Below are 23,814 nucleotides of genomic sequence, written 5' to 3' on the forward strand. Positions count from 1 at the left end.
AACTACCTATATTTCTTTCTATGTTTTTGTTTGTTTGTTTGTTTGTTTTTTGAGACAAGATTTCACTCTGTAGCCCAGGGTAGCCCTGAACTAACAATGGTTAGCTTTAGCTATCCAAGTGCTGAGTTCATAGTATGCAGCTTAGTGTAGATACCTTTCATTCTCATCCTCTTTGAACATATCTCACAAAGACCCTCTTTCGAGCTTTTCTATTTACAGGTGCCCTGCACTGCACAGTGTAGGGCAGTGTTTTGCAACATGTGGGTCATGACCCCTTTGGGAAGTCAAATGACCCTTTCATGGCAGTCACCTAAGACCATCAGAATACACAGATATTAAATTATGTATTAAATTATGATTCATAACAGTAGCAAACTGAAGTAGCAACAAAAATAATTTTATGGTTGGGGGTCACCACAACGTGAGGGACTGTATTAAAGGGTTGCAGCATTGAGAAGGTTGGGAACCACTGACTGCTCTAGGGTGTTACTGTAGCTGTGTGGGCGGTGGCAATGCTGTCCTTCTGAGGAACCACTTATATGTATGCATGTAACTGCTAGTGGGTTTTGTTTGTTTTGGTTTTTTTTGTTTTTGTTTTTTTTTGATCTTGCAGAACTAGAGAAAAAAGTCAAGGGTCATTCAAACTTTGCAGAATAAAATCTATTACTTGGCTTTATGCACAGGCATGTGAGTTTCATCTTTAGATTATTCCCCTTCCAGAGTTTCCTAAGGCTGTCTCAACTAATCCCCAAGTGCCAGTGCCGTTACCTGTGCACAACGGCAAAGGCTCCGGGGATCCAGGAAGGAAAAGATATAGACAGATAACACCCTTGGAAGCTTGGTAGTAAAATCCAGGGCCTCTGCTGGAATTTTTTCCTGCAGCTTTCGACAACAGAACTTCTGCTGGGACAGGGAGCAACGCTCTAGCAGGCCTGTGAGAATTCTTCTCCTTTGAGAGTCTGTCCATTTGTCAAACTGAGGAAACAGAACAAGAAAGTCTCATAGGTATTATGATTGATTATAGGGAAGAGAATGGCACAGAAAGCGAGTTTAGTAAATCACTGCTAATGCATAGCATGCACTTGTTTCTGTCTCAACTCAGTAAATTCCACAGTTTACCGCCTACATCTCTCTTATGCACATGACCAGACTGCTACTGCAGAAGTGCATCTGACCTGGACCTTCAGTGTATCTACAATGGTTAGTCAACTCAAGTGTCAACCTGACACAATCTGGAACCTGAGCAGAGTGTCTCATTGAGGGACTGTCTAGATCAGGTTGGCCTTTGGGAGGACTGTCTTGATTATGTTAATTGATATGGAATGATCCCGCGTACTGTGGGAGGTGCCATTCCCTAGGCAAGAGATCCTGCACTCCCCAAATGCAAAGACAAAGCTGAGCATGAGTGTGCATTATGCACTTATTTCTCTCTGCTCTTGACTACAGAAGTGACTGGCTATTTTAGGTTACTGCTTTGACGTCCCTACTTTGGTGGACTATAATTGGAACTGTGGACTGAGGTGAGCCCTTTCTCCCATTAACTATTTTTTGTTGAGGTGTTTTATCACAGTAACAGACACGACACTAGGGAAGTATAATTAATTAATTAATTAATTAATTAAATGTGTGTGTAGAACAAAGAGAAAGCATTATCTTAGATTGCTCTCGGGTACCTTTCTCCTGTCTGACATGGTTCAAAAGCTTATGTTCAGGAAACCATACTACCTACAGGACCATCCCCCACAGTCATGCTCACAGGCCAACCTAGTCTAGACAGTTTCTCAATTGAGACTATCTTCTCAAACAAGTCTAGGTTGTAGCAAGTTGACACTAAAAACTTTCCTTCACAGTAAGTGTGTAAATTCACTTTTGTTGGTATACAGATATGAGAAATACCACTTTAGACTTTGCCCTATCTGGCCCTCATACTCTTTTCCAACTTCAAAAAGAACTTTTCCTTAAATAATTTAAATTACATAGTGATGATTTGAGAACTTGTCTGTAAAAGTCCCACTTTTTCTGCTTCCTCCCAAATACTGATTCAGAGTTATTAGAACCAGTGTCTCCCAGATTACAGTTTCCCAGACCTCACATAAAATTTGCTTACACGTGCTGAGTTTGGATTCTTTGACAGTAGTAAATACTCAGGGTCTCGCTCTCAATTTTCTACTGTTTGTAATATTCAAAATGTCCTCATTTATACATTAGGGGTCATTATATCTGTACTATAGGGCTATTATGTGAGGATTACATATATGTGTGTATGTATGTGTGTATGTTAATATAAAGGACAACTATTATTCTAAAATGCCACAGTGATCTTAAAAATAATATGTACATGGTTAAATCAATGTAAAAAAGATACACAAAAAACTTTAAAAGCCCCAAGCTGTCATGCTTGCGCCTAGACAAGAATGAGACCAGGTAGGCTCACCATACTTCCTTAATGTCACAGAAGAGAATGAACTCAAATTACAGTGCGACTTAAAATGAATATAAAAGAACATTAGAATCATAAAAACCTATAAAAGAAAACACTAAAACACTCTCTCTGGAGATTAAAAAGATAATTACAAGAGTTCTTCATTTGTTTCCCTGATCAAGAAGGTCCAGGATAATTTACATTTAGCTCTGATAGGTGTTTTTGCCTCCGGGATATTCCTTTCTAATTGTGTTTGTTTAAGCTAATAAAAAATGAATTTGCATTCCTTGAACCCCTATCAATTCAAGGTGGGGAGATGACTCAGAATACTGAGGAGCAGCAGGGGGAAACAAACGGTCTCTTGGAGTTTAGAAAGTATTAGGACAAATCAGAAAGTAGATAATCCATGCAGAGTTGACTGTACAAGAATTTAATAATCTCACTTATTTCTTGCATCAATTCTCCAGTAAAACCCTGCAGCACAAACGTGAGGGACCAGCATGTGAGGCTGGGGAGCCATTAGAGTTCTTACAGTCTCCTGTCACATGGTATCAGGGCTTACTCCGGAAGGTCCCTGTTCTGTGGGGTATACTTGGTAACTGCACGCTATTTTCTGAGTCACTGTAGCTAGGGCTATTGGTGTCACCAATCTCAGGATGAACGGCAAGCATGTGGAATGATTAGGGAGGTTTTCCCACACACACGTGATGTATGTCCAAGGTTGATGCTGGGAATCATCAAGGCAGGGTCACAGCCGGGGTCATCTTTCTAGCCAGCTTGCTCTGGGGATCCCTGGCTCTTCCTTCAGAGGCTACACTTACAGACAGGTACCTAACCTACCTAGAGTTTATCTGGGCTCTGAGGATCCAAACTCCCATCCCCACACTTATGATGTGAGTACTTAAGCCACTAAGAGATCCTCTTAGCCCTACAGAGGATTATTTTTTTTAAAGAGAGGGTCTCATTGTGTATCTCAGACCACCCTTGAACTCACAATCCTCCTGCCTTGGCTTCTGGAGTACTATAATTACAAGTGTGTAATACCACACAGTGCACTTCCACACACAACTTCAGTTTCTCATTATTATTTTGTTTGTTGCTATTCTAAACATTAAACAGAACCACGCATACATGCATGAACACAAATGAAATTATTTATGGGGCTGGTGTGTTAAGAGCATACTGTTCTTGCAGCAGTACCCAGGGTACTGAGTTTGATTCCTAGTACCCCTGTCAGACAGTTCACAACTACCTGTAACTCCAGCTCCAGGGATCTGATATGGTCTTCTGGATTTCCTGGGTACTGGCATTCAAGTGCACATATCCTGCCCCCACTCACATATACACATAATTAAAAATACATTTAAAAAATGTTAAGACTTTAAAGGGCAGAGAGAGAGAGACAGAGAGAGAGAGAAAGAGAGACAGAGAGAAAGACAGAGAGAGAGACAGAGACAGAGAGAGACAGAGAGACAAAGAGAGAGAGACAGAGAGAGAGAGACAGAGACAGAGAGAACGCTCAGTTGGTAAGGTGCTTGCCTTGCAAACAAAAGGATCTGAATTTGGATCCCCAGCACCCATGTAAAAGCTGGGTGTGCTAACACACACCTGTAATCCGGGGTTGGAGATGCTGAGACAAGGGAATCCTTGGGCTCACTGGCCAGCCAGTCTAGCTGAATTCACGACTTCCAGTTTAGTAAGAGACTCTGCCTTAAAAGTAATGTGGAGCTGGGCAGTGGTGGTGCAGGCCTTTAGTCCCAGCACTTGGGAGGTAGAGGCAGGCAGATTTCTGAGTTCGAGTCCATCCTGGTCTACAGAGTGAGTTCCAGGACAGCCAGGGCTATACAGAGAGAGAAACCCTGTCTCAACTCCCCCCTCCCCCAAAAAAAGTAAGCTGGAGGGCCAGTAAGATGGCCCAGCAGTTGAAGGAACAAGGGGTACCTAAAAATCAGGTGACCTGAGTTTGATCTCAGGAATCTATACAAAGGTGGAAGGAGAGAACAGAGTCTACAAAGTTGTCCTCTGACCTCCACAAGAGCATTGTGGCGCATGTGCCCTTACACAGGCATCTCACACACACGCAACATGCACACATGCACCTACACACAAAGGGAAAAAAGTGTACAATGGAATGTGTTTTAATATACTCACAAGCCATCACTACTGTCTAATCTCGGCAAATTTTCATCCCCACCCCAAATTTAAAAAAAAAAAACAAAAAACCAGAAATGGTACCCTGTTCTCTGAGGGTCCCATAAACCCATTTGCTTCATCCGTCATCTGCTAGCTTTCAGAGACTCAGTAACCAAACAGTCTGTGAGCCAGGAAGCCATCTTACTGCTCATGTGTTTGGGATCCAACCTCACCCTCTCTTCGGATTGTAGGGGAGGCACTCACAGTACTATGCACCACAAAGTGAGCACGGTTTATATTTCTAAATTACCATAAAAATTCCCATTATTAAAATAGTTGCCATTAAAAATTACCATTAAAATATCCATTATTGAAGATAAAATGACTTGAGAAAAGGAATACGTAAGCATCTCATCCTACTTTAAACTTCTTTGGGGGTTGGGGTGGAGGAAGAAGGCTGGGGAAGATTGGTTTACGATGACAAGACTCTCAGGAGCTCAGGCCAGCCTGGATCTTGGTGTGCAGCCTGAAGCTGGCCTTGATTCTCTTGTCTCTGCTTTCCAAGTGGTGGGGTTACAGGCTTTTCATACCATACTTGGTCTTATACTTTGTTAAAATAGATATAAAAACCACAATGTTAGCCATTTATCTGTAGAGTGGCATTTAAATAAGCTCACATTCTAGTGCAACCATCACTTAAAGTGTCTCCAGAACTTTCTCAAACCCATCAAACGGTAGCTACCCAACCCCTGATCCCCTCTACTCTATTTTCTATCTTTATGAATTTGTCCATTCTAAGTACCTCATTCATTTATTTATTTTTATTTTATGTATATGAGCGCACTGTTGCTGTCTTCAGGCACAGCAAGAGAGGGTATCAGATCCCATTACAGACGGTTGTGAGCCACCATGTGGTTGCTGGGAATTGAACTCAGGACCTCTGGAAGAGCAGTCAGTGTTCTTAGCCACTAGGCCATCCCTCCAGCCCCTATTCTAAGTACCTCATATAAAATGGAGCTGTACAATATTTGGCTTTGTACCTGGCTTATTTCACTTAGCACACGATGCCTTCAAAGCTTGTCCATGTTATAGCACATATCAGAAATACTTTCAGGTTGCCAATGAATAGTCACTCCATCCTATAAGCATAGCACGTTTTGTTCATTCATTTACCCGTGGATGGATATTTGGATTATTTGTGCTTTTGACTAGTTTGATTACTGTTGCTATAAACACCAATGTGCAAGTTTTTGTACGACCATATGTTTTCAGTTCTCTTGAGTGGTGGAAAATAGTTAGTTGAGAATGTAAAGTAATTCAACAAGTAATTTGTTGCCCAGAAACACATAATTTGACATTATCCAATGATGGATAATGACCTTTGGGACTCTGTCTCCTCCTCAGAGAAACAAACAAGAGAATTGCCCATTGGTGATGAAGGGTAGCTGTATCTTGTTAGGCAAAAGCATGAAGCCATTAGCGTTCTCATGTGGAATTTCAAGTGTATACAGAAGAGTATACCGCTGCCTGGATGCTAAGAGCCCAATGGTTGAGCTGCACTGGTTACTAAGATACCACCTCTCAGATCCAAACCCATATCTCCATACTCTGTGAGTGCAGGAGGCTGGAAATCTGTAGCCATATTTCTTTTTTGACAGCCAGCTCTCTGCTAAATGCTACCTGTGAAGAGGGAGGCACCAAGGGGAAACTGAGGAAGAAGAGACATATTCCTCTTTGTATTTGCCTGCTGTTCCTGTCAGAACTACCTTCACCCTAATCCCTGGCTTCAGCTTTTCCCCCAAACAACCTAGAATCATCATGCTTCCTTGGATATATCAGACCCAACTGGCTGTGAGATGCTGACTTCAGGGGTGTGGGTACCGGCTGGGTTGGAGCTCTTCCTTCCAAAGCACAAGGAATGCTGGCATCAGCCCAGTTCTGTCTCCATGGACCCCCATCGATCCCTTCCTGAGTCTTTGTTTTTAATATTTGTTCATCAATCCTTTTGATTAAATTATGGCCATTAAAATAATGGATGAGTTCTGTTTTCCAGGTAGGATCTAAATGGAAATAATCAGTCATGCTCCCCAGGAAAGAGCCAACATTGCCTTAGGTACGCATTCCATAGGCACCAAGATAAAGCTACAGGCTGAATGTTTGTGTTCTGAATCATTCACATGCTGAAATCTTTTTTTCATTCATTCATTAATTAATCCACTTTACATTCCAAAGTCAGCCCCCCTCTCCTTTCAGTCTCCCCCAACAGTTCCTCCCCACTGCTCTCTCTTGCAAGAAGGGGAAGGCCCCCGTCCCAGGGCAACCTCCTACCCCACACCCCCTCTCACCCCTATCCTCCACTCCTTACCTCACCCCCTAACACATCAGTCACTGCAGGACCAGGCACACCCTCCTGCCACTGAGGCCAGACAAGGTGGCCCGCCAAGGGAACAGGATCCAAAGGCAGACAACAGGTTTAGGGACAGCCCCTGCTCCAGTTGTTGGGGGACCCACATGAAGACCAAGCTGCACATCTGCTACATATGTGTGGGGAACCCAGGTCTAGCCCATGCTCACTCTTCAATTGGTGGTTCAGTCTCTGGGAGACCCCAAGGGTCAGGTTAGTCAACTCTGTTGGTCTCCCTGTGGAGCCCTCATCTTCCTTAGGTCTCTCCATTCTTCCACAAGGCTCCCCTTAACCTCAGCTGGGGGAACATCTACCCCATAATCCCAGATTTGTAAAGCTGAGATCCCTGAAGTTATATAAGTTTGAGGCCAGAGGAGTCTGGCCTACCTAGTGAGCTCCAGGCCAGCCAGGGGCTATAGAGTGAGACCCTTACTCAAATAACAACAGTAAGGGCTACAGAAACGATTCAGTGGACCCAGATTTTGTCCCAGCACCTACATGGCGGCTCACAACCATTTATAGCTCCAGTTTCAGAGGATGAAATTCCCTTTTCTGGCCTCCATGGGTATCGAGGCCAGAATGCCCACATGGGGCATATATACATATGCAGACAAAATAAATTTAAACAAAAATTTAAAAACAACACAGAATCCTAACCTGCAGAGTGAGGGAGGGGTGGGGAGGTCCGGTGCCAGTGGGATTGTAGGTACGACCTTGGGACGTGGAGCCCTCAACAGGATCAAACCAGATCCCAGAGAACCCTTTCCCCTTTCATTTTAGGAGGCAGCAAGATGGCTGCTCTCACTAGACACTTATCACCAGCACCTTGATCTTGAGACTTTCAAATCCAGAACAAAACAAACAAACAAAGAATGAATAGCCACTTGGTCTAATTTTCATGATAATAGTTTGGATAGACTAAAACATAATATTACCATGTTGCAGAAACAGGCATATTTTATTTTTATCTATTATCTATCTATCTATCTATCTATCTATCTATCTATCTATCTATCTATCTATCTATCTGATGGTACTGAGCATTGAACCCAAGGCCTTGTGCATTTTAGCCAAGTGCTCTGAGACCCAGATATCCCAAGCCTTGTATATTTTAAATGCTTTACCCATTTTCCAAGCAGAGCTCTTCGTTCTTCAAACACCTACAGCAAATAAAAGAAAATAGGGTCATTTGTGCATCGTGGTTCAAGACATCCATTATAAAGAACACCACTAAAGGGTTAGTGAGTAAGTATTCACTATCTCAACCGAGTAGGAAGAGACACACTGCATTCCTGAGGGCATTTTATTTCTTTATTAAATGACCTTGAACTCTCTATGTAAGCCAAGGATGACCTTGAACTCCCAATCTTCCTGTCTCTACTTCCAGAGGGCTTGAATGACTTGCCTGGTTTATGCAGTGCTGAGGATCAAACCCAGGGCTCTGTGCATCCTGGGCAAGCACTCTACTGCTGAGCTACACTACCAGCCCACTTTACTTACTTTTAACCTAGATGAGGCTTCTTTCTCTTTTTAGTTCTGTATATGTAATAATTCATATAAAAGAAGTAATCTACTCTCTTTTCTTTCTTCCTATCCACCCTCCTTTTGTTCTTTTTCTTTTTTACTTCTAGACAGGGTCTCACACTCCATAGTCCAGGTTGGCCTGGAATTCATGACATAGCCCAAGATAGCCCAGCAGGCTTGATTTTCCTACCTCTGTCTCCTAAGTGCTGGGGTTACAAGTATGTACTACCATGATGACTTACTGAGAAGTTGCTCTTTAAGAGAAATGAAATCTGAGAGAGAAGGAATTGTGAAGAATAGTTAAGTCTTAGATTCGAAAGATCATAAACTAACACAGGCTAAGCAAGAAAATGGAGATCCTGGAAATTTTCAATATTAATCACACAAGAACTTATAAAATACATGAATGAGTGGTTCTTCCCTTCATCCCCTCCGTGTGTGTACAAGTACAAGCATGTGTGTGTAGAGGCCAAAGATCAACAATATCAGCTATTCCTAATCTCTCTCCAACTTAGTTTTTGAGACAGAGCCTCTCCCTGAACCTAGAACTCATCAATTTGGCTAGACTGGCTGGCCTAGTTGGCCAGCAAACCCTAGGTATCCCCTTGTCTCTGCCTCCCAGACACTGAGATACAGATGCATGCCACAGTGTCCAGCTTTTTTGCAGTTTCTGGGCATCGAACTCAGGTCCTCATGCTTGCCGAGCAAGCATTTTACTGAGTGAGCGTCTCTCTATCCCTGCTTTTGCCCTTCAGTGTATACCGATATACACAGTTATCCATGGACTTACTAATTATAAAATTAGTAATTCCTATATGTGTGCCTCTGGGCTTGCAACTTTGTGTCTGCACAGGTTTGTTCTTATATACTGTTTTGAACAGAAACCATGTCTGCCTCATTTGATACATCCAAGCAGAGTGCTGGTGTAGCATATCACAAGTCCCCGAGATAGTGGGATGCGATGGATGTGACTGTAAGAATTGATAGCCTTCTGGGTGTTGCAATACAGTGTGAGGGAATGTATATGTTGGTGTTTCTCTGAGCCCCAGAGCATATGTGGATTTGAGCAAGTGAAGAGAAGACCAGCGTGGGTATATTTGGCAGAGGAAGGGTTATGAAGAGAGGAGGAGAGAATAATGAACATATGCGACTGTCTCTGCGGCGCCAACACAGACACCCTCTGTCAGCTTTCAAATGGGGATCAATGTTACAGCAGCTCTGCAGGAACAAGAGGCAGCTAGGCGAGACAGTGCAGACCTTGTGCCCTCCTGATTGTGGAGGTTGAGAAGCTGGCTTCATGCTGCCAGGGGCTCATCTTTTCCTTTCTTTCCCAGTTGCTTACACTCTGGTTGCCAAAGGCATATTGAAATGGGGGCTGAAATACCGGCTTCAACAAGTGCCATGAGAAGTCCTCACTCTCCTGTTCGAGGAATCCCATATACCTCGTGCAGATGTTTTTTTGCATATTAAAGAAGAAAACGACTCTTGCATCCTCCTGCCCCATTCTGAGATGTTATGGCCCTATAATAATGGCAACAAATAAACTCAGGACTATACATGCAAATCGAAGAGAAAGTAGAGCACACAAGAGAGACAAAACTAAATCTGGATCCAAATGTTTCTGGAGCTCTTTCTCCTCCAATACCTCCACCCAAGCCAAGCCACCAGTGCCAATGCAATCTGCTGCCCAGCGCCCCTCCCCTTTCTGCTCTACTCAAGCTCTGTGGGGGCTGAAGAGTTCTGAATTTGTTTGTTTTTATTGTTGTTGTTGTTATTTATTTTATTTTTTTGTTTGTTTTTCAAGACAGGGTTTCTCTGTATAGCCCTGGCTGTCCTGGAACTCACTCTGTAGACCAGGCTGGCCTCGAACTGAGAAATCCACCTGCCTCTGCCTCCCAAGTGCTGGGATTAAAGACGTGCGCCACCACTGCCCAGCTGTTGTTATTTTTTGAGACAGGGTCTCTCTATGTAGCCTTGGCTAACTTGGAACTCACCATATAGACCAGGCTGGCCTCAAACTCACAGAGATCTTCTTGTCTCTGCCTCCCATGCTCTGGAGTTAGAGACATGTACCACTATGCTCCGTATAGAGTGTCTGGTTTTGCCTCTAGTAGTTCTTATTCACTTTACCTCCCCATATACCCAAGAACCCGTTTCTCTTACATGCTCCTCAGAACCAGCAAGAACAGGTTCCATCACAGATTCTCTATGACACTGCTAGTCAAGCAATGATAATGAAAAGGTTTCTGAAGTCATAGGAGCTCAGAGATGAAAGAAATCCTAAAGAGCTGCTGGAGAGATTGCCTAGGGGTTAAGAGCACTTGGAAGCTTATATCACCCTATATCTCCAACTTCAGATGGCCTGACACCCTCTGCTGGACTCTGGAGGCACAGCACTTATGTAAACATACTAATACACACATATACACATACATAAAAATATTAAATAAATAATTAAAAAACATAAAGAGATTTTTGTTTAACTTCCTATTTTCGATAGAACATGTGAACTTTCATGAAAGTTACTTTGTCCAGATTTTTAAAAACATAAACAAATCACTGGGTCTAGCTGGGCATGGTGGTTGTCTAGGTTAGGGTTTTACTGCTGTGAACAGACACCATGACCAAGACAACTCTTATAAGGGACCAGGTTTAGTTGGGGCTGGCTTACAGTTGCAGAGGTTTGGTCCATTATCATCATGGCAGGAAGCATGGCAGCATCCAGGCAGATATGGTACTGGAAAAGGAGCTGAGAGTTCTACATCTTGATCTGAAAGCAGCAAGGAAGACTGGCTTCTAAAGGGAACCAATAGAGGGACTCTTCCTTACTGAGCAGAGCCTGCACATAGGATCTCAAATCCCACCTACACAATGACACACTACCTCCAACAAGGCCACACCTATTCCAACAAGGACACTTCTCCTAATAGTGTCACTTCCTGTGGGCCAAGGAGTCAAACACATGTGCCTATGGGGGCCAAACCTATTCAAACCACTACCATAGTGCAAGAATGAAGTCCTCATACTTAGGAGGCAGAAGCAGAAAAGCAGTAAGTTTGAGGCACAAGTGGGCTGACAAAAAGATCAAAGGCCAACCAGTACTCCCAACACTTAGAAAGCAGAGGCAGGAGGATCTATGCAAATGTACCCTCTACTACATAGTAAGTTTAAGGGTAGCCTGGCTTACAGGAAACCCTGTATCAAAAACAAAAACAAACAAAAAAGGAAGGAAGGAAGGAAGGGGAAAAGAAAAGGAGGAAAAGAGGGACCCTGGTACCAAACTACCTAGTCTGCTTAATTCTACCCTGGTCTTTCACTATACTCATGGTCTTCTCCATCCTGACTGCCTGGAACTTACTGTGTAACCCAGATGACCTGAAACTGATTCTTCTCCTGCCTCAGCTTCCTGAGTGCTGAGATTATAGGTGAATACCACCAAGTCTGGAGCTCTAAATTCGTAAGGAACTTTTGTCAGTGTCCCCATATTGGCAGTGGGAAGAAGACTGGGTCTTGACGCCATAACTAAGTTTTCAAAAGAAGGTTGGGCTGCTCCACCAAGGTGTTCTCCATGGGTGTGGCTCATGGTAACAAAGGGTGCCTGTGTGAGAGGAGACAGTCCACAGAAAGGTATCAGGAAAGGAATGAGGTGGGCTAGAGCAAACACAGTGTCTGATTAAGACCTGGTGCTGCAGGCTTGCCATCCCAGCTACTCAGGAGACTGAGGCAGGAGGATCACAAGTTCAAAACTTGTCTATTTATATTTAAATAGATAATTTGGGCAAATCATTTTGTCGTCAGTCCTCAGTTGGATTTGTACTCTTATGTTCCCTGAATTATCATGAATTTTCATTCCAAAGATGTGCAATCAGGGTCTTCCTTTTTAAGAAGCTGGAAAACAGACTATCTCTTTGAAATGGCAATATTAAAATGGCTCTTCTCTCACAGACGGCTGCAGTCTGTTTATATCACAGTTTACTCACAACCTGCTGTTAAGTCAAAATCCCTTGGTTGTTATTTTAGTTTGTTGACATTGAAATTACATATTTCCTCATGTGACATCATTACAGTGGAGGAGGGAGCTATCTTGGAAATCATAAATTATGATCGATGGATGGCAACAGAGGTGTAGTCTCCCAGAACACCCTTTTCTCAGGCACGACCTGGTGCATGATTCCATCCCCTGAAGAAGTGGAGATGTGCACTTTTCATGTTTTAAAATTATATATATTTAAGGTGTGCAACATAATGTTTTGGGATGCATATACAAGAGAGAAATAATCGTTAGAGTCAGGGCAATTATCCTGCCCATCCCTGGCCACGGCTAACTTTGCGTGTAGGGGAACGTGATCCTTCTAATTACAACACTGGCTGGCAACACAGGTATTATTATAACACCCTCCCCTAGGAATCCCAGTGCCCAAATTACTCTGTAATCTGCTGCATTTGCCTACCTTGATGATGCTTTATTTTTTTTTAAGTTATCTAAATTTGAATTCAGTCTCTCTGCTGAAAACCTGCTGCGAAGTTAAAACCCTGAGTCTCTTATTTTAGGCTGAGTTGGTTATTATGTACTTCACATTTTACTACAGAACAGAGGGAAGACAAAAATTAAAAACAAAATGAAGGACTGGAGATGCAGCTCAGTTGGTGGACTCATTACTTAGCATGCATGATGCCCTGGGTTCAACCTCCAGATCCTCATAAACGGGGCCTGGAGTCACATGCTGGGAGCGGTTGGACTAGGAAGGTAAATTCAGGAAGATTAGAAGTGCAAGGTTATTTGTAGCTACATAATGAGTTCAAGGCCAATTGGGCCTACATGATATCCTGTCGCAAAAGAAGGAAATGGGTGCTAGAGAGGTGCACAGTAGTTAAGATCATGTGTTGCTCTCGAAGGGAACCCAGGGTTCAGTTCCCAGCATTTAAGTAGGGCAGGGCACAACTGTCTGTAACTCCAGCTCTAGGGAACCTGATAGTCTGATGACATCTTCTGGCTTTCATAAACACTTATTCTACCTACCCCCCTACCCCCCCCCGTCTTACACACACACACACACACACACATTAAAAATAAAATAAATATTTTTACAAAAGACTTCACGATGGCAAATATACATTTTAAAAAATTCATTTGAATCAAGAAGCCAACTAAGTGATATTTTTGCATCTGGGAGTTATGAATGATGAGTATTTTCTCTAAAAATTATCATTAGATGTGACAGAAACCATTGAAGAACAAAGATAAGTCTATGCCTCGTCTGCTATATTGTATTGATCCTTTCTAGAACTGGGGGATGTGTTTAGTACTCATTGAGAGGCAGCTGGTTGACAGCCAGGAGCTTAACGGAGCTGCCTTGGGCCAAGGTCATGACCTTGGAGGGGAGAGCAGCTGGTCACTGAAGGGGAGTATCAACTATGGAGGCCAGGCCTCCTTGGTGAGTTGTAAGATGACTCTGAGGAAACCCAACAGCTGGTGCCCTGTGGGGCCAGTGGAGATGTCATGGAGACTGCACTGCAGTCATCCTTGGCCACAAACCCTTGCCTTCTGTACTAGTCAGAGTTCTCTAGAGGAACAAAGCTTACACACATATACAGTAGTTATTAGAATAGCTTATAGGCTACGGTCCAGCTGGTCCAATCATGGCTGTCTAGAAAAGAATCCAGGAATTGTTCAGTCTATGAGGCTGGATGTCTGTCTTAGCTGGTCTTTAGTACACGTCAGATTCTTGAAGGCTTTCTATTGCCAGTGAAGGACCCGACTTACTGTAGAGAGCAAGCTTCCTTCCGCTCTGTCCTTTATGTTATTCTGGCTGCCACCAGAAGGTGTGGCCCGGATTAAAGGCAGATCTTCCCACTTCAAATGATTTAATTAAGAAACAATCCCTCACAGGTGTTCCCAGCCACTTGGGTTTTAGTTAATTCCAGATGTAGTCAAGCTGACAACCAAGAATAGCCAGCACACCTTCTCTCCCCTTCTTTAGGGTTAATTCCTCCCTGCTCATCTTAAAATCTGCTTCTCAAGGCTGGGGATGTACATCAGTGGGAGAACCCTTTGTGCATGCATGCAAAGCCCCACGTTCCATCCCTAGCACTGCCAAATCACACCACCAATAATTAATAAAAGACCGTTCTTTATCACCCCACCTACAACAAGCACCCGGGTACTTTGGGGACTATTAAGATAGTTTGTAAATTTTTTTTTTTATTTGAATTATGTTTGTGTGTGGGTATGTGCACATGACTGCTAGCATCCCAAGAAGCCAAAGGTATCAGATTTCCCTGGAACTGGAGGTACATGAAGTTGTGAGCCACCCCATGTGGGTGCTAGGAATTGAACTATGGTCTCCTGAAATCTCTAATGTGCTCTTAACTGTGGAGCCATCTCCCCAGCCACCAATTTAAAAAAAAAAAAAAAATGGGAACAGAGTCTTGTATGCAGCCTTGGCTAGCCTGGAACTCATTTTGTAGACCAGGCTTACCTTGACATCCTCCTGCCTCTGAGATCTGGAATTAAAAGCATGTGCCACCATATCTAGCTTAAGATAATATTTTTTTTCACAATGGCCAAATTGATCAAGACTTTTCTTGGAAATTTTCTGAAACTCGAAACACTCAACAACTTCATATTTCAACTCAAGTCACTTTCTCACACATGTGCAAAACCTTCACAATTCAATGAGAAAACAGATTTCCAAATCTGACACTGAAGTTGGAGGAATAAGCTGTTATATAAACTGTTGGAGAGCTACGAGCATCACGACAGGTGCTCAATAAATAGTTGTTGTGCTGAAAGAAAAAGATTTCCATACGTTCATTTGGCTCCGCGAGGCCAGGCTCCATCTGCCTCTGCCTGTCCTTTTGTTCCTGAGGCCTCTTTTCTTCCATCCCCCTCCCCATGTCATTGCTGCATCTTTTTCCTTTATAGCTTCTCCCTACTTTATTTCTCAAGATTCCAATATCTTATACACACTCCTATATCACATCAGAGTAGGAGAAAGTTTCTAGTTCTAAGATGAGCCAGGTTTGACTTTGAGCTTTGCCACAGGGGATCAATACTTAAAGATTACAGCAATAACAGACCAATTCCATCCAAGGAAGGAGCTGGAAGGGCCTGTGATGGTTTATATATGCTCGGCCAAGGGAGTGGCACTATTAGAAGGTGTGGCTTTGTTGGAGTGGGTGTGGCCTTGTTGGAGTAGGTGTGTCACTGTGGGTGTGAACTTTAAAACCCTCATCCTAGCTGCCTGAAAGCCAGTCTTCCACTAGTAGCCTTCAGATGAAGATGTAGAACTTTCAGCTCCTTCTGTACCATGACTGCCTGGACTCTGCCATGCTCCCACCTTGATGATAATGGACTGAACCTCTGAGCCTGTAAGCCAGCCCCAATTAAATGTTGTTCTTTATAAGACTTGCCTTGGTCATGGTGTCTGCTCACAGCAGTAAAACCCTAACTAAGACAGGGCCCAAAGATAAACGTCAATGAATGTCTAAGAAAGAGCCCAGTAGGTAAAATATTTGTTTTGCAAGGACCTCAATTGCATCCCCAGAACTCACATGGAAACACCAAGAGTTGTGGTGTGTTTAAAATCTCAGTGCTAGAGAATCAGGGACAAGCAGATCCCTCGGGATTACTGGATAGCCTGCAGCACCTGCTTGGAGAGATGCAAGCTTATGACAGACCCTGTCTCAAAAAAACTAGGTAGTTCACATCCAAGGAATAAGAGCTGAAGTTGTCCCTGGGCCTCCACACCCATGCATGCACATGTATACTTGCAGTTGCATATGTGCAAGTACACACAGAGAGTCACACACAAAGAACAGTGGGATGACTGGACTTTTGTTCTGGAAGCCACACCCAGACTTGTGTATTCTAAGAGAGTGGGCGAGGAGGAGCATGTCAGTCCTGATGGGCTAAAGCTGAATGGGAAAGCCTGAGACAACAGTGAGAGAGAAAAGGAGACAGGAAGTGGTGCTGCTGAGGGGACAGCAAAGTGATTCACAGGTGATGGGCAGGAGTTGTGATGCTGTGGATGTCACCTGACTGGCTTCAACTGCCATGGAGTAGCAGCAAGGGTGAGATCTGGGAGGTTAGCTGGGCGCCAGGGCCTGAAGGGACCTTAAGGATGTGTATGCGTATTGGGGTTGGAATGTGCCCTTTGGAGTAGATCCCACTTTCAGCCTCACCTAATAAGATTGGTATTTCAGAAAGAACTTTATGGAGCCTTAATAGAGTGGGTTAGAGGCAGTGACAAGAACCAGGATGTTACAGTACTGTGCCTGGCAAGAGGTGGTGGTAAACCAAGAACATGGAGCTGGGCCAACTAGATCTAGAGAGAAGAGTCACAGCCCCAGAGAACACATGGGAGGGACATGGAGGTAAGAGTGTACAGATAGATGTTCCTAACATGGGCCTACATGATAAAGTATCTCATGATGTTGTACTACAAAGTAGGGCTTTCCACCTGGAGGAAGATAGTGAAGTCGGTTTTACACAATGAGACTGGTTGTTTCATTGCCAAGTAGGTGTGGTCCTGATGTTGAGGTACTGATCAGAGTTCTGTAGCTCCCAGAAGCAGGAATACAATACCCTAAAGAGCTGCCATCCCTACCCCACCTCCCAGCCATGTGCTGTGATCCTTTATCAGGGGTATTTTAACTGTGTCTCCCCAGAAGTCAGCTGGGAAGTAGACTGCTTAGGAGAACATCAGTCTCATGAGTACCTGGCTGAAATGTATTCACTAAGTGGCCTCAACTTCATCCAGAAACTTGGGGATTTGGGCAGGGCAGGGAAATCCCTCCTGGACATCTTTCCTCCCCTCCCCCAATTTTACTGGCTCCAAGGAGATCCAGAGAGGATCCAGTGCAGGAAAAAAAATGACAACTTTTCCCTTGGGCAGGACTCTGATCTATTTTAAGTCTTGTCCACATAGCAAAGATACAAATAAAATTGTTGGTGTTGTTTTTAAATAAACCTCTTGTTTTGTCTTTTGTTCACCAATTGTGACATCTTAAACAATTCCTGCTCATATTTTGACGATCAGAACTTTATTTTTTCCTCCCTCATGGACTGAAATGAGAAAGTACCTTTGGCCACTCACCTGGTCATTCAGAAGCTGATGGTTTAGAGGTGTCCAGGTACTCATCTTTGTCTGCATTTTTGGGCCATCGATGCTTTTTGGAGGTGCAAATGCCATCATGCAATGAACTGGTATTTTTCCATAAGAAAGACTACACCTATCAGGAGAAATGAATCATTGAATCTTCTGAGAACCAAATAAAGTTAATGGGTTTTGTTTGTTGTTTGGTTTTTTTTGTTTGTTTTTTGTATGTTGAGAGAAGGTACGGGTGAGTAGCTATTTACTGAAAGCCTTGTTTATGTCAAAGACTTTATATGTATAATCAGTACAAGTGTACAATGAGCTGATGATAAGGTTGTGGTTCAGTTCCTCAGACCACTGGAAAAAGTGATGTTCACTGAGGGTACACACCCTGTCCAAGATTATAGTGAGTGGAAGAGGGATCGAACCACTGGATCACGGGGGAAGCTCAGAGGCATCCTTAGCTCACAACATAGTTAACTGGCCAGAAAGAGACGTGCTTCAAATTGAGGGTCCCAATGCAACATAACACCCTTTACCCCAACATTTACCCCAACAGAGGTAGGTGAGTCTCTTTGAATTTAAGGCATATTGGTCTTTGTAGAGATTTTGAGGCCAGCCCTAGCTACACAGTAAGATACTGTCTCAAAACAAAAATCTCATTTTTGTCCTTGCATCATTAACTCACCTCCTCTGGTCTTAGTGTAAAAGAGTTCCAGCCTGAGACATACTCAAGGAGCAGACATGTAGTGGTCAAGGCCATGGCTTTGGAGATGGACAGACAGTTTATTGGGAGAATTCTGCGGGCTTCAATGATCTGGTACCCAGTCTGCCTACTTTTAATTAAGGTAGCTTAATTTCCATAAGAAAATAGTGTGGGTTGGTTGGCTGATTTTTGAGGTGTCCAGTTGCTGCTTTCTGTCTTCTTTTAGGGGCTATCAGTAGCCCCCTCATGGGAACAGATGGTGGGTGATTGGCTCATGTTACAGATGGATCCTTTTCTGCACTAGTCACCTGAGCAGACTGCAATGCTGTCCCTGCTCGTCTGGCCCCAGGAGCTGCATGCCCTTTCCTCTTCTGCATCTGTTACCTAGGTGTTGTGTCTAGTTTTGCAACTTTTTTTTTAACCTTGTGCAGTTTTTTTAATACTAGTTCTTCTGTTTCTTTTTTTAAAAAATTCTTAAATTTATTTTTTGAGTGTGTGCATGTGTTTTGCCTGCATGTATGTATGTGCACACATGCATGTTTGGTGCCTGAGGAGTTCAGAACAGGGCATCAGATGCTCTGGAACTGGAGCCGTAGATGGTTGTGAACCATCATGTGGATGTCAGGAATTGAACCTGGGTCCTCTACAAGAACAACAAGCACCCCAACTTCTGAGCCATCTTTGCATCCCCACTTCCAGCAGTTATTTTAAAAACCCTAGGTAGGGCTATCTCTAAAATGATGCTTGGAAGAAAAGTCTTGCCAAGGTGGCTGAAGGGTAGGTGGCCTGAGTAACTAGTAACCTCCTTCAGTCTTTCTTTCTGAGAACTTGTCAGATATAGAATGCCCCAAACCTGTACTTTGGGGACCATGATGGAATATTTTACAATGGACAGTAGTGTCAGTGGCTGCCCCTCAGTGTTTCTACCCTCCCTCCTCTCTGAAGATGGGTTTGCACAGACAAGTAGAACTGTGGCTGAGAGGACTCTATACATGAACAATGTTGAGAAGTGTTCAATACCTTCCCAAAGCCCTGGTATGAAGGGGCTCAGATTAGTCATTGGGCCTTTCTCAGTTCCTAATGTCTATCTAAGTCACTACATTCACTACATTTTTAGCTAGGTTACAAAAAGCACAGGAAATGGTTGCATTGTAGCATCATTAACTAGCAGTTAGAAATGCACACACAGGTGAGCAGCCAAACTACAGATTTAAAGCAACGCTACCCAGTTCATACCTGTCCAGGTAAAATTGTATACTGCTTGTTGTTGTTTTGTTTTGAGACAGGGACTTACTGTAGTCCAGGCTGCCCTCAAACGTCAAGATTCCACCACCTCAGTCTTCCCAGTGCTGTGATTACTGAAGTTTGTCACCATGCTCAGTCCCCTTCTTCTTTTTAAGACAGTAGCTAGTTTAAACATCGTAAAGCCTCTGAGATAAAATCTATGCATCTCTTCCTAGAAAAATACACAGGAAGCTAAAATTCTGCTTCCCCCAGGTTAAAATCTCTGTGTTAAGCCAAGAAGCTCCCTTGCTTCCCAGTGTGTGAGGAAAGCCATTTAATGTATTCTGCACAGGCTGTTTTCTTCCTCCTGGCTCCTTGGGTCTGAAAATCACTTGAGATTAGGCTTTCTTCAAAGCAGCTGCAGTTTCCAGGAGGTGGGCTTAGCCAGGAGGCACCTTTCTTGGTGACACTCATAAAGAAGCATGCCAGTGGGGATGTCTTACCTGTCCTTTATAATTATCCCTTTTCCATTTTTCCCTCCTTCCTCAACTCCAGAAGATGAACAGTATACATAGTTTGTATGCATACACAAGTTCACAAATAGACCACTGTCTACTTTTCAAAACACAGAAGTTTTTGCATGACACACACACAAGAAATAATTGTGCCCTGTCTACCAAGACAACAAAGATTGTCTCATCCTAGTCCACAGATACAAGTTGCAGGTACTTATGACTTCCTTTCCTTTTAATGGCTGCCTGTCATTATGTTTCATGTTCCTTGGGATAAAACTGTAGAAAGAAAGCCCAGGGTCCTCACCTCCTACATATGACTCCAGGCTCGTGTTCAACAGCCAAGCAGGAGTCCCAGTCTCACATGCTTCCGGTCTGGCCTTCTAAATCTTCTGAGCCATTTTTCATACCATTCCCATTACACAATAATTTTACTAAAAATCTATTCCAGACATGCCTCAAACCTGCTTATGTAGTCAAAGATGACCTTAAACTTTTGATCCTCTTGTCTCTATCTCACAAGTTCTAGATGGCAGCACCTGTTTTATACAGTGCTGGGTTCCGGCTTCATGCATGCTGGACAAGCATTCTACCAAGTATTGATATTCGAAGCCCTAAGATTCATTTTGTTCTGTCTTGATTTTGTCTTTGTTTTGAGACAGAGTGTGCCTCATATCCCCGGTCGGCCTGGAACTTGCTATGTAGACCAGGCTGGCTTTAAACTAACAAAGATTCACCTGCCTTCCCCAGTGTCTACCTGCCACTCCCAAATGTTTTTTGTTTGTTTGTTTGTTTTAAATGACCAGTCAGTGAAGTCACTTTTCAACTCAAAAACCTTCTCATCTCACTAATGACTGGAATTCCAATTCCTCAATTTGAAGTATGGGTCAACTCAATGTAACTATTTCAGTCTGCCCCCACCCCGCCCCTTTTCCTGTACTCTGTCCAGATCCACTGACAGCCTGACCACGGTAAGGATGGTGGCACAAGAACCTGATGCTTTGGGGCTCGTGTATTCTGTCACTGCTCATTTAAATTCCAATCACAGTTGTACATAGTAGATGCTCAATAAATGTTATTCAATGAAAGGAAAAATGTCTTGGTGGAGCACGGGAAGGGGCATGTGTGATTGCATGCTGAAACTCAGAACATAAGAATCCTGGCACAGAGTAAATACTCAGCGTTGTCAGAGTTTTATTTGGAGGTTACAACGAAGACTAGGATTGAGTTTCTCTGCTAACACACAATTCACCCGCAGTACACCGAAATATCACCAGACAAAGGGAATCTCACACAATATCAGAAATAGCGGGTGGGTAGGTTTAAATACGAATTCACCCTATATTCAAACAGCTAAAACCTAAATAAGCACTGTAATGCACGGTTTTCAAAGCTACTGCTTGACCTTCGCGTAATTGTTGGTTGTTAATTTCAGAGGTGTGAAGCAGCCATTGAAACCGCAGCACACTTTAATCCCCAGGGGCCCCCAGCAAGCTTTTTGGGAAGCTGGGAGCTCTCTTAGAATCTCCATGTTTTTCCTGCTCTACCGACTGCTCACCTCAGCAGCTGGCCTCCTTCTTCAAGCCTCTGGTTCTGGGGTTGCTATCGTTGCACTAGGACAGCTTTCTTTGACTCCTTTCAACCCCCACCTCATCGCTTCCAGCAGTCCAATCGCTATCCATAAATCCTGTCGCTGGCATCCGGGGTCTCTTAGGTAACAGTGTGTGGTCTCTTGATTGGTCAGGGCATCCGAGAAAGGCTGGCTCCAAAATTGGGCACAGGGATAAAAGGAGAAAGTGTGGCGGTCTGGTGAGTGGGAGGAGCTGTAACATCTTGGTAGAATGCTCGGAGGAAGCTGTATTCAATCCTGAAACCAGCAGCCTTGAAAAATCTTCCTTCAAGACTCGCTGCGTTTGTGTTCCAAAACAGCTCTTCGCGACCGAGCATGCCCAGTTATGTTGCTCTGGTCACTCGGGAGCTCCAAAATGCAAACTCCGTTGTGCCAGGTTTTAAGACTTCCCAGACGGTGGAAGAGGGTTGGAGGAAATAAAAATTGGCTACGGTTTGGATGGGGAAAAAGCACCTGCAGAGGGAAAGGGAGGTCGTGGGGGAACTGCCCCAAGCCGAGTGACAGATACGCCAGGGAACCAGCATGGCACGCCCTTGTAAGAATAACTGAATTTAGGTTTTAAGATCCAGTCACATTTAATTAGCTAAATATATTGAGCACTCACCTTGTAGTGAGAACCAGAGAATACAAGGATTAAAAAAGAAAGAAAAAAGAAATCTGGAGGCGGGCATGGTGGCTCAAACCTATAATCCTAGCACGAGAAGGTCAGGGCTCCTAGGAAAGCATTGGCTACAAAGGGAGTTGGAGACCAGCTTGAACTCCAAAACCCTGTCTAAAACATAAGAGGAATCTAACGAGAGAAACCGAACATTGTAATGTGCAAATAACTAATGTAAAGCCCAGGGTTCTAGTAGCTGTGATAGCAAGTTCTAGAGAATTCCAAGAAGTTCGAGATCCCATGCCTGCATCCACAGTGCAAAGCAATTTTGATAAGAAGCAGCAAACCTAAAACAAAAACAACAACTTTCCAAACTATCTTTGCTTACTAAAATAACAGACACCTCCAACTTAAGCAGTCCTTCAGATCCTACATGGTTCATCATTTTTAATCTTTTTTTTTCTTTCTTTCTTTTTTTGGTTTTGTTTTTTTGAGACAGGGTTTCTCTGTGTAGCCTTGGCTGTCCTGGAACTCACTCTGTAGACCAGGCTGGTCTTGAACTCAGAAATCAGCCTGCCTCTGTGCTGGGATCAAAGGCGTGCACCACCACTGCCCGGCCATTTTTAATTTTTTAATAGTGTGATTTTAAGTTTAGGTTTATTTACATGTGGGTACCTATGTCTGAGTGTTGGCCTGTGTGTGCCATGTGTAGAGGAGATCAGAAAACAACTTTCAGGAACTGATTCTCTGCATCACGTAGGTCCAGGGCTCCAACTCAGGTGATAAGGATTGCCACCAAATTCCTTTACCTACGAGCCATCTTGCCAGCCTTATGTTTCATAGTTTTTAAATAGGCAGTATTTGCATATCTCCCATTTGAATGGAAAGGGGACAGTGGATCTCATGGAGGTTGGTGCTTTTCCTAAGTTAACAATGGATCAGTGAGTGGCCAAGCTGAAATGAGAACCTCAGTTGTCTGGATTCCAACTTAGTGGTTTTTCCAAATGACCAGCTTGTATGTAAATGGATAAACAAAGCCTTTGGGGATGTGAGGGGGTGGCCTGGGGGAGGCAGGTAAAGATGTCATACTAAATTACCATGCATTACCAGTTAACATTTATGGTTTCAAAAAACGGGTTCATCCAGAAAGGGACCAGTTTTAACAATGCCTAGGTAGCTGAGTCTCCCTGTGAAGTTCCCGCTTGTTAAAAGCTTTCTATTAGTGGTTACTACATGGAAGGAAGGGAGATGGAGAGCAGAAAGCGTCTGGAGTTATCCCTGTGGGATTTGAATGTTTCCATTCCTATAGAAGATCCCCTTCGTCTCTGCTCTTAACAGTACCTTCTGGGTCTTCTCATGTCCTATAGCTCCTCCAACTGACTGCTCCCCCAAGGGGGAATGAGTCACCCCGTTCCCACTGTGTTCCTTCTGAGTCACCCCATTCCCACTGTGTTCCTAGGGAACATGCACACATAGCTCAGTGTCTTGTGATATTTTGACATTACTTCTGTGTGGAACATATCACACATAAAGAAAAGCTTAGAGACTTTTATAACTTATATC

The 23,814-nt window shown here is 43.5% G+C and overlaps 1 protein-coding gene across 9 annotated transcripts in view; it reads right to left on the bottom strand.

Moving 5' to 3' along the window:
- Fbxo16 (F-box protein 16) overlaps positions 1 to 22,105 on the bottom strand; it is a 48,754-nt gene extending 26,649 nt beyond the window's left edge. For 2 of the 9 annotated variants that reach the window (XM_076930838.1, XM_076930840.1), the window contains exons 1-4: positions 21,582 to 22,093; positions 17,582 to 17,717; positions 8,084 to 8,119; positions 769 to 975 (exon numbers count right to left, since the gene is read on the bottom strand). In XM_076930838.1, the coding sequence (XP_076786953.1) occupies positions 769 to 975; positions 8,084 to 8,119; positions 17,582 to 17,680 (342 nt within the window). In that variant the 5' untranslated portion in view covers positions 17,681 to 17,717; positions 21,582 to 22,093. Of the gene's footprint in view, positions 1 to 768; positions 976 to 8,083; positions 8,120 to 11,154; positions 11,191 to 17,581; positions 17,718 to 21,581 lie in introns of those variants that run through there. The other 7 variants (XM_076930837.1, XM_034498439.2, XM_076930836.1 and 4 more) reach the window with 6 other exon arrangements.
- Between the last annotated feature and the right edge of the window lie 1,709 nt (positions 22,106 to 23,814).

The sequence above is a fragment of the Arvicanthis niloticus genome, chromosome 3 (assembly GCF_011762505.2).
Source record: "Arvicanthis niloticus isolate mArvNil1 chromosome 3, mArvNil1.pat.X, whole genome shotgun sequence".
NCBI classification, from domain to species: domain Eukaryota; kingdom Metazoa; phylum Chordata; class Mammalia; order Rodentia; family Muridae; genus Arvicanthis; species Arvicanthis niloticus.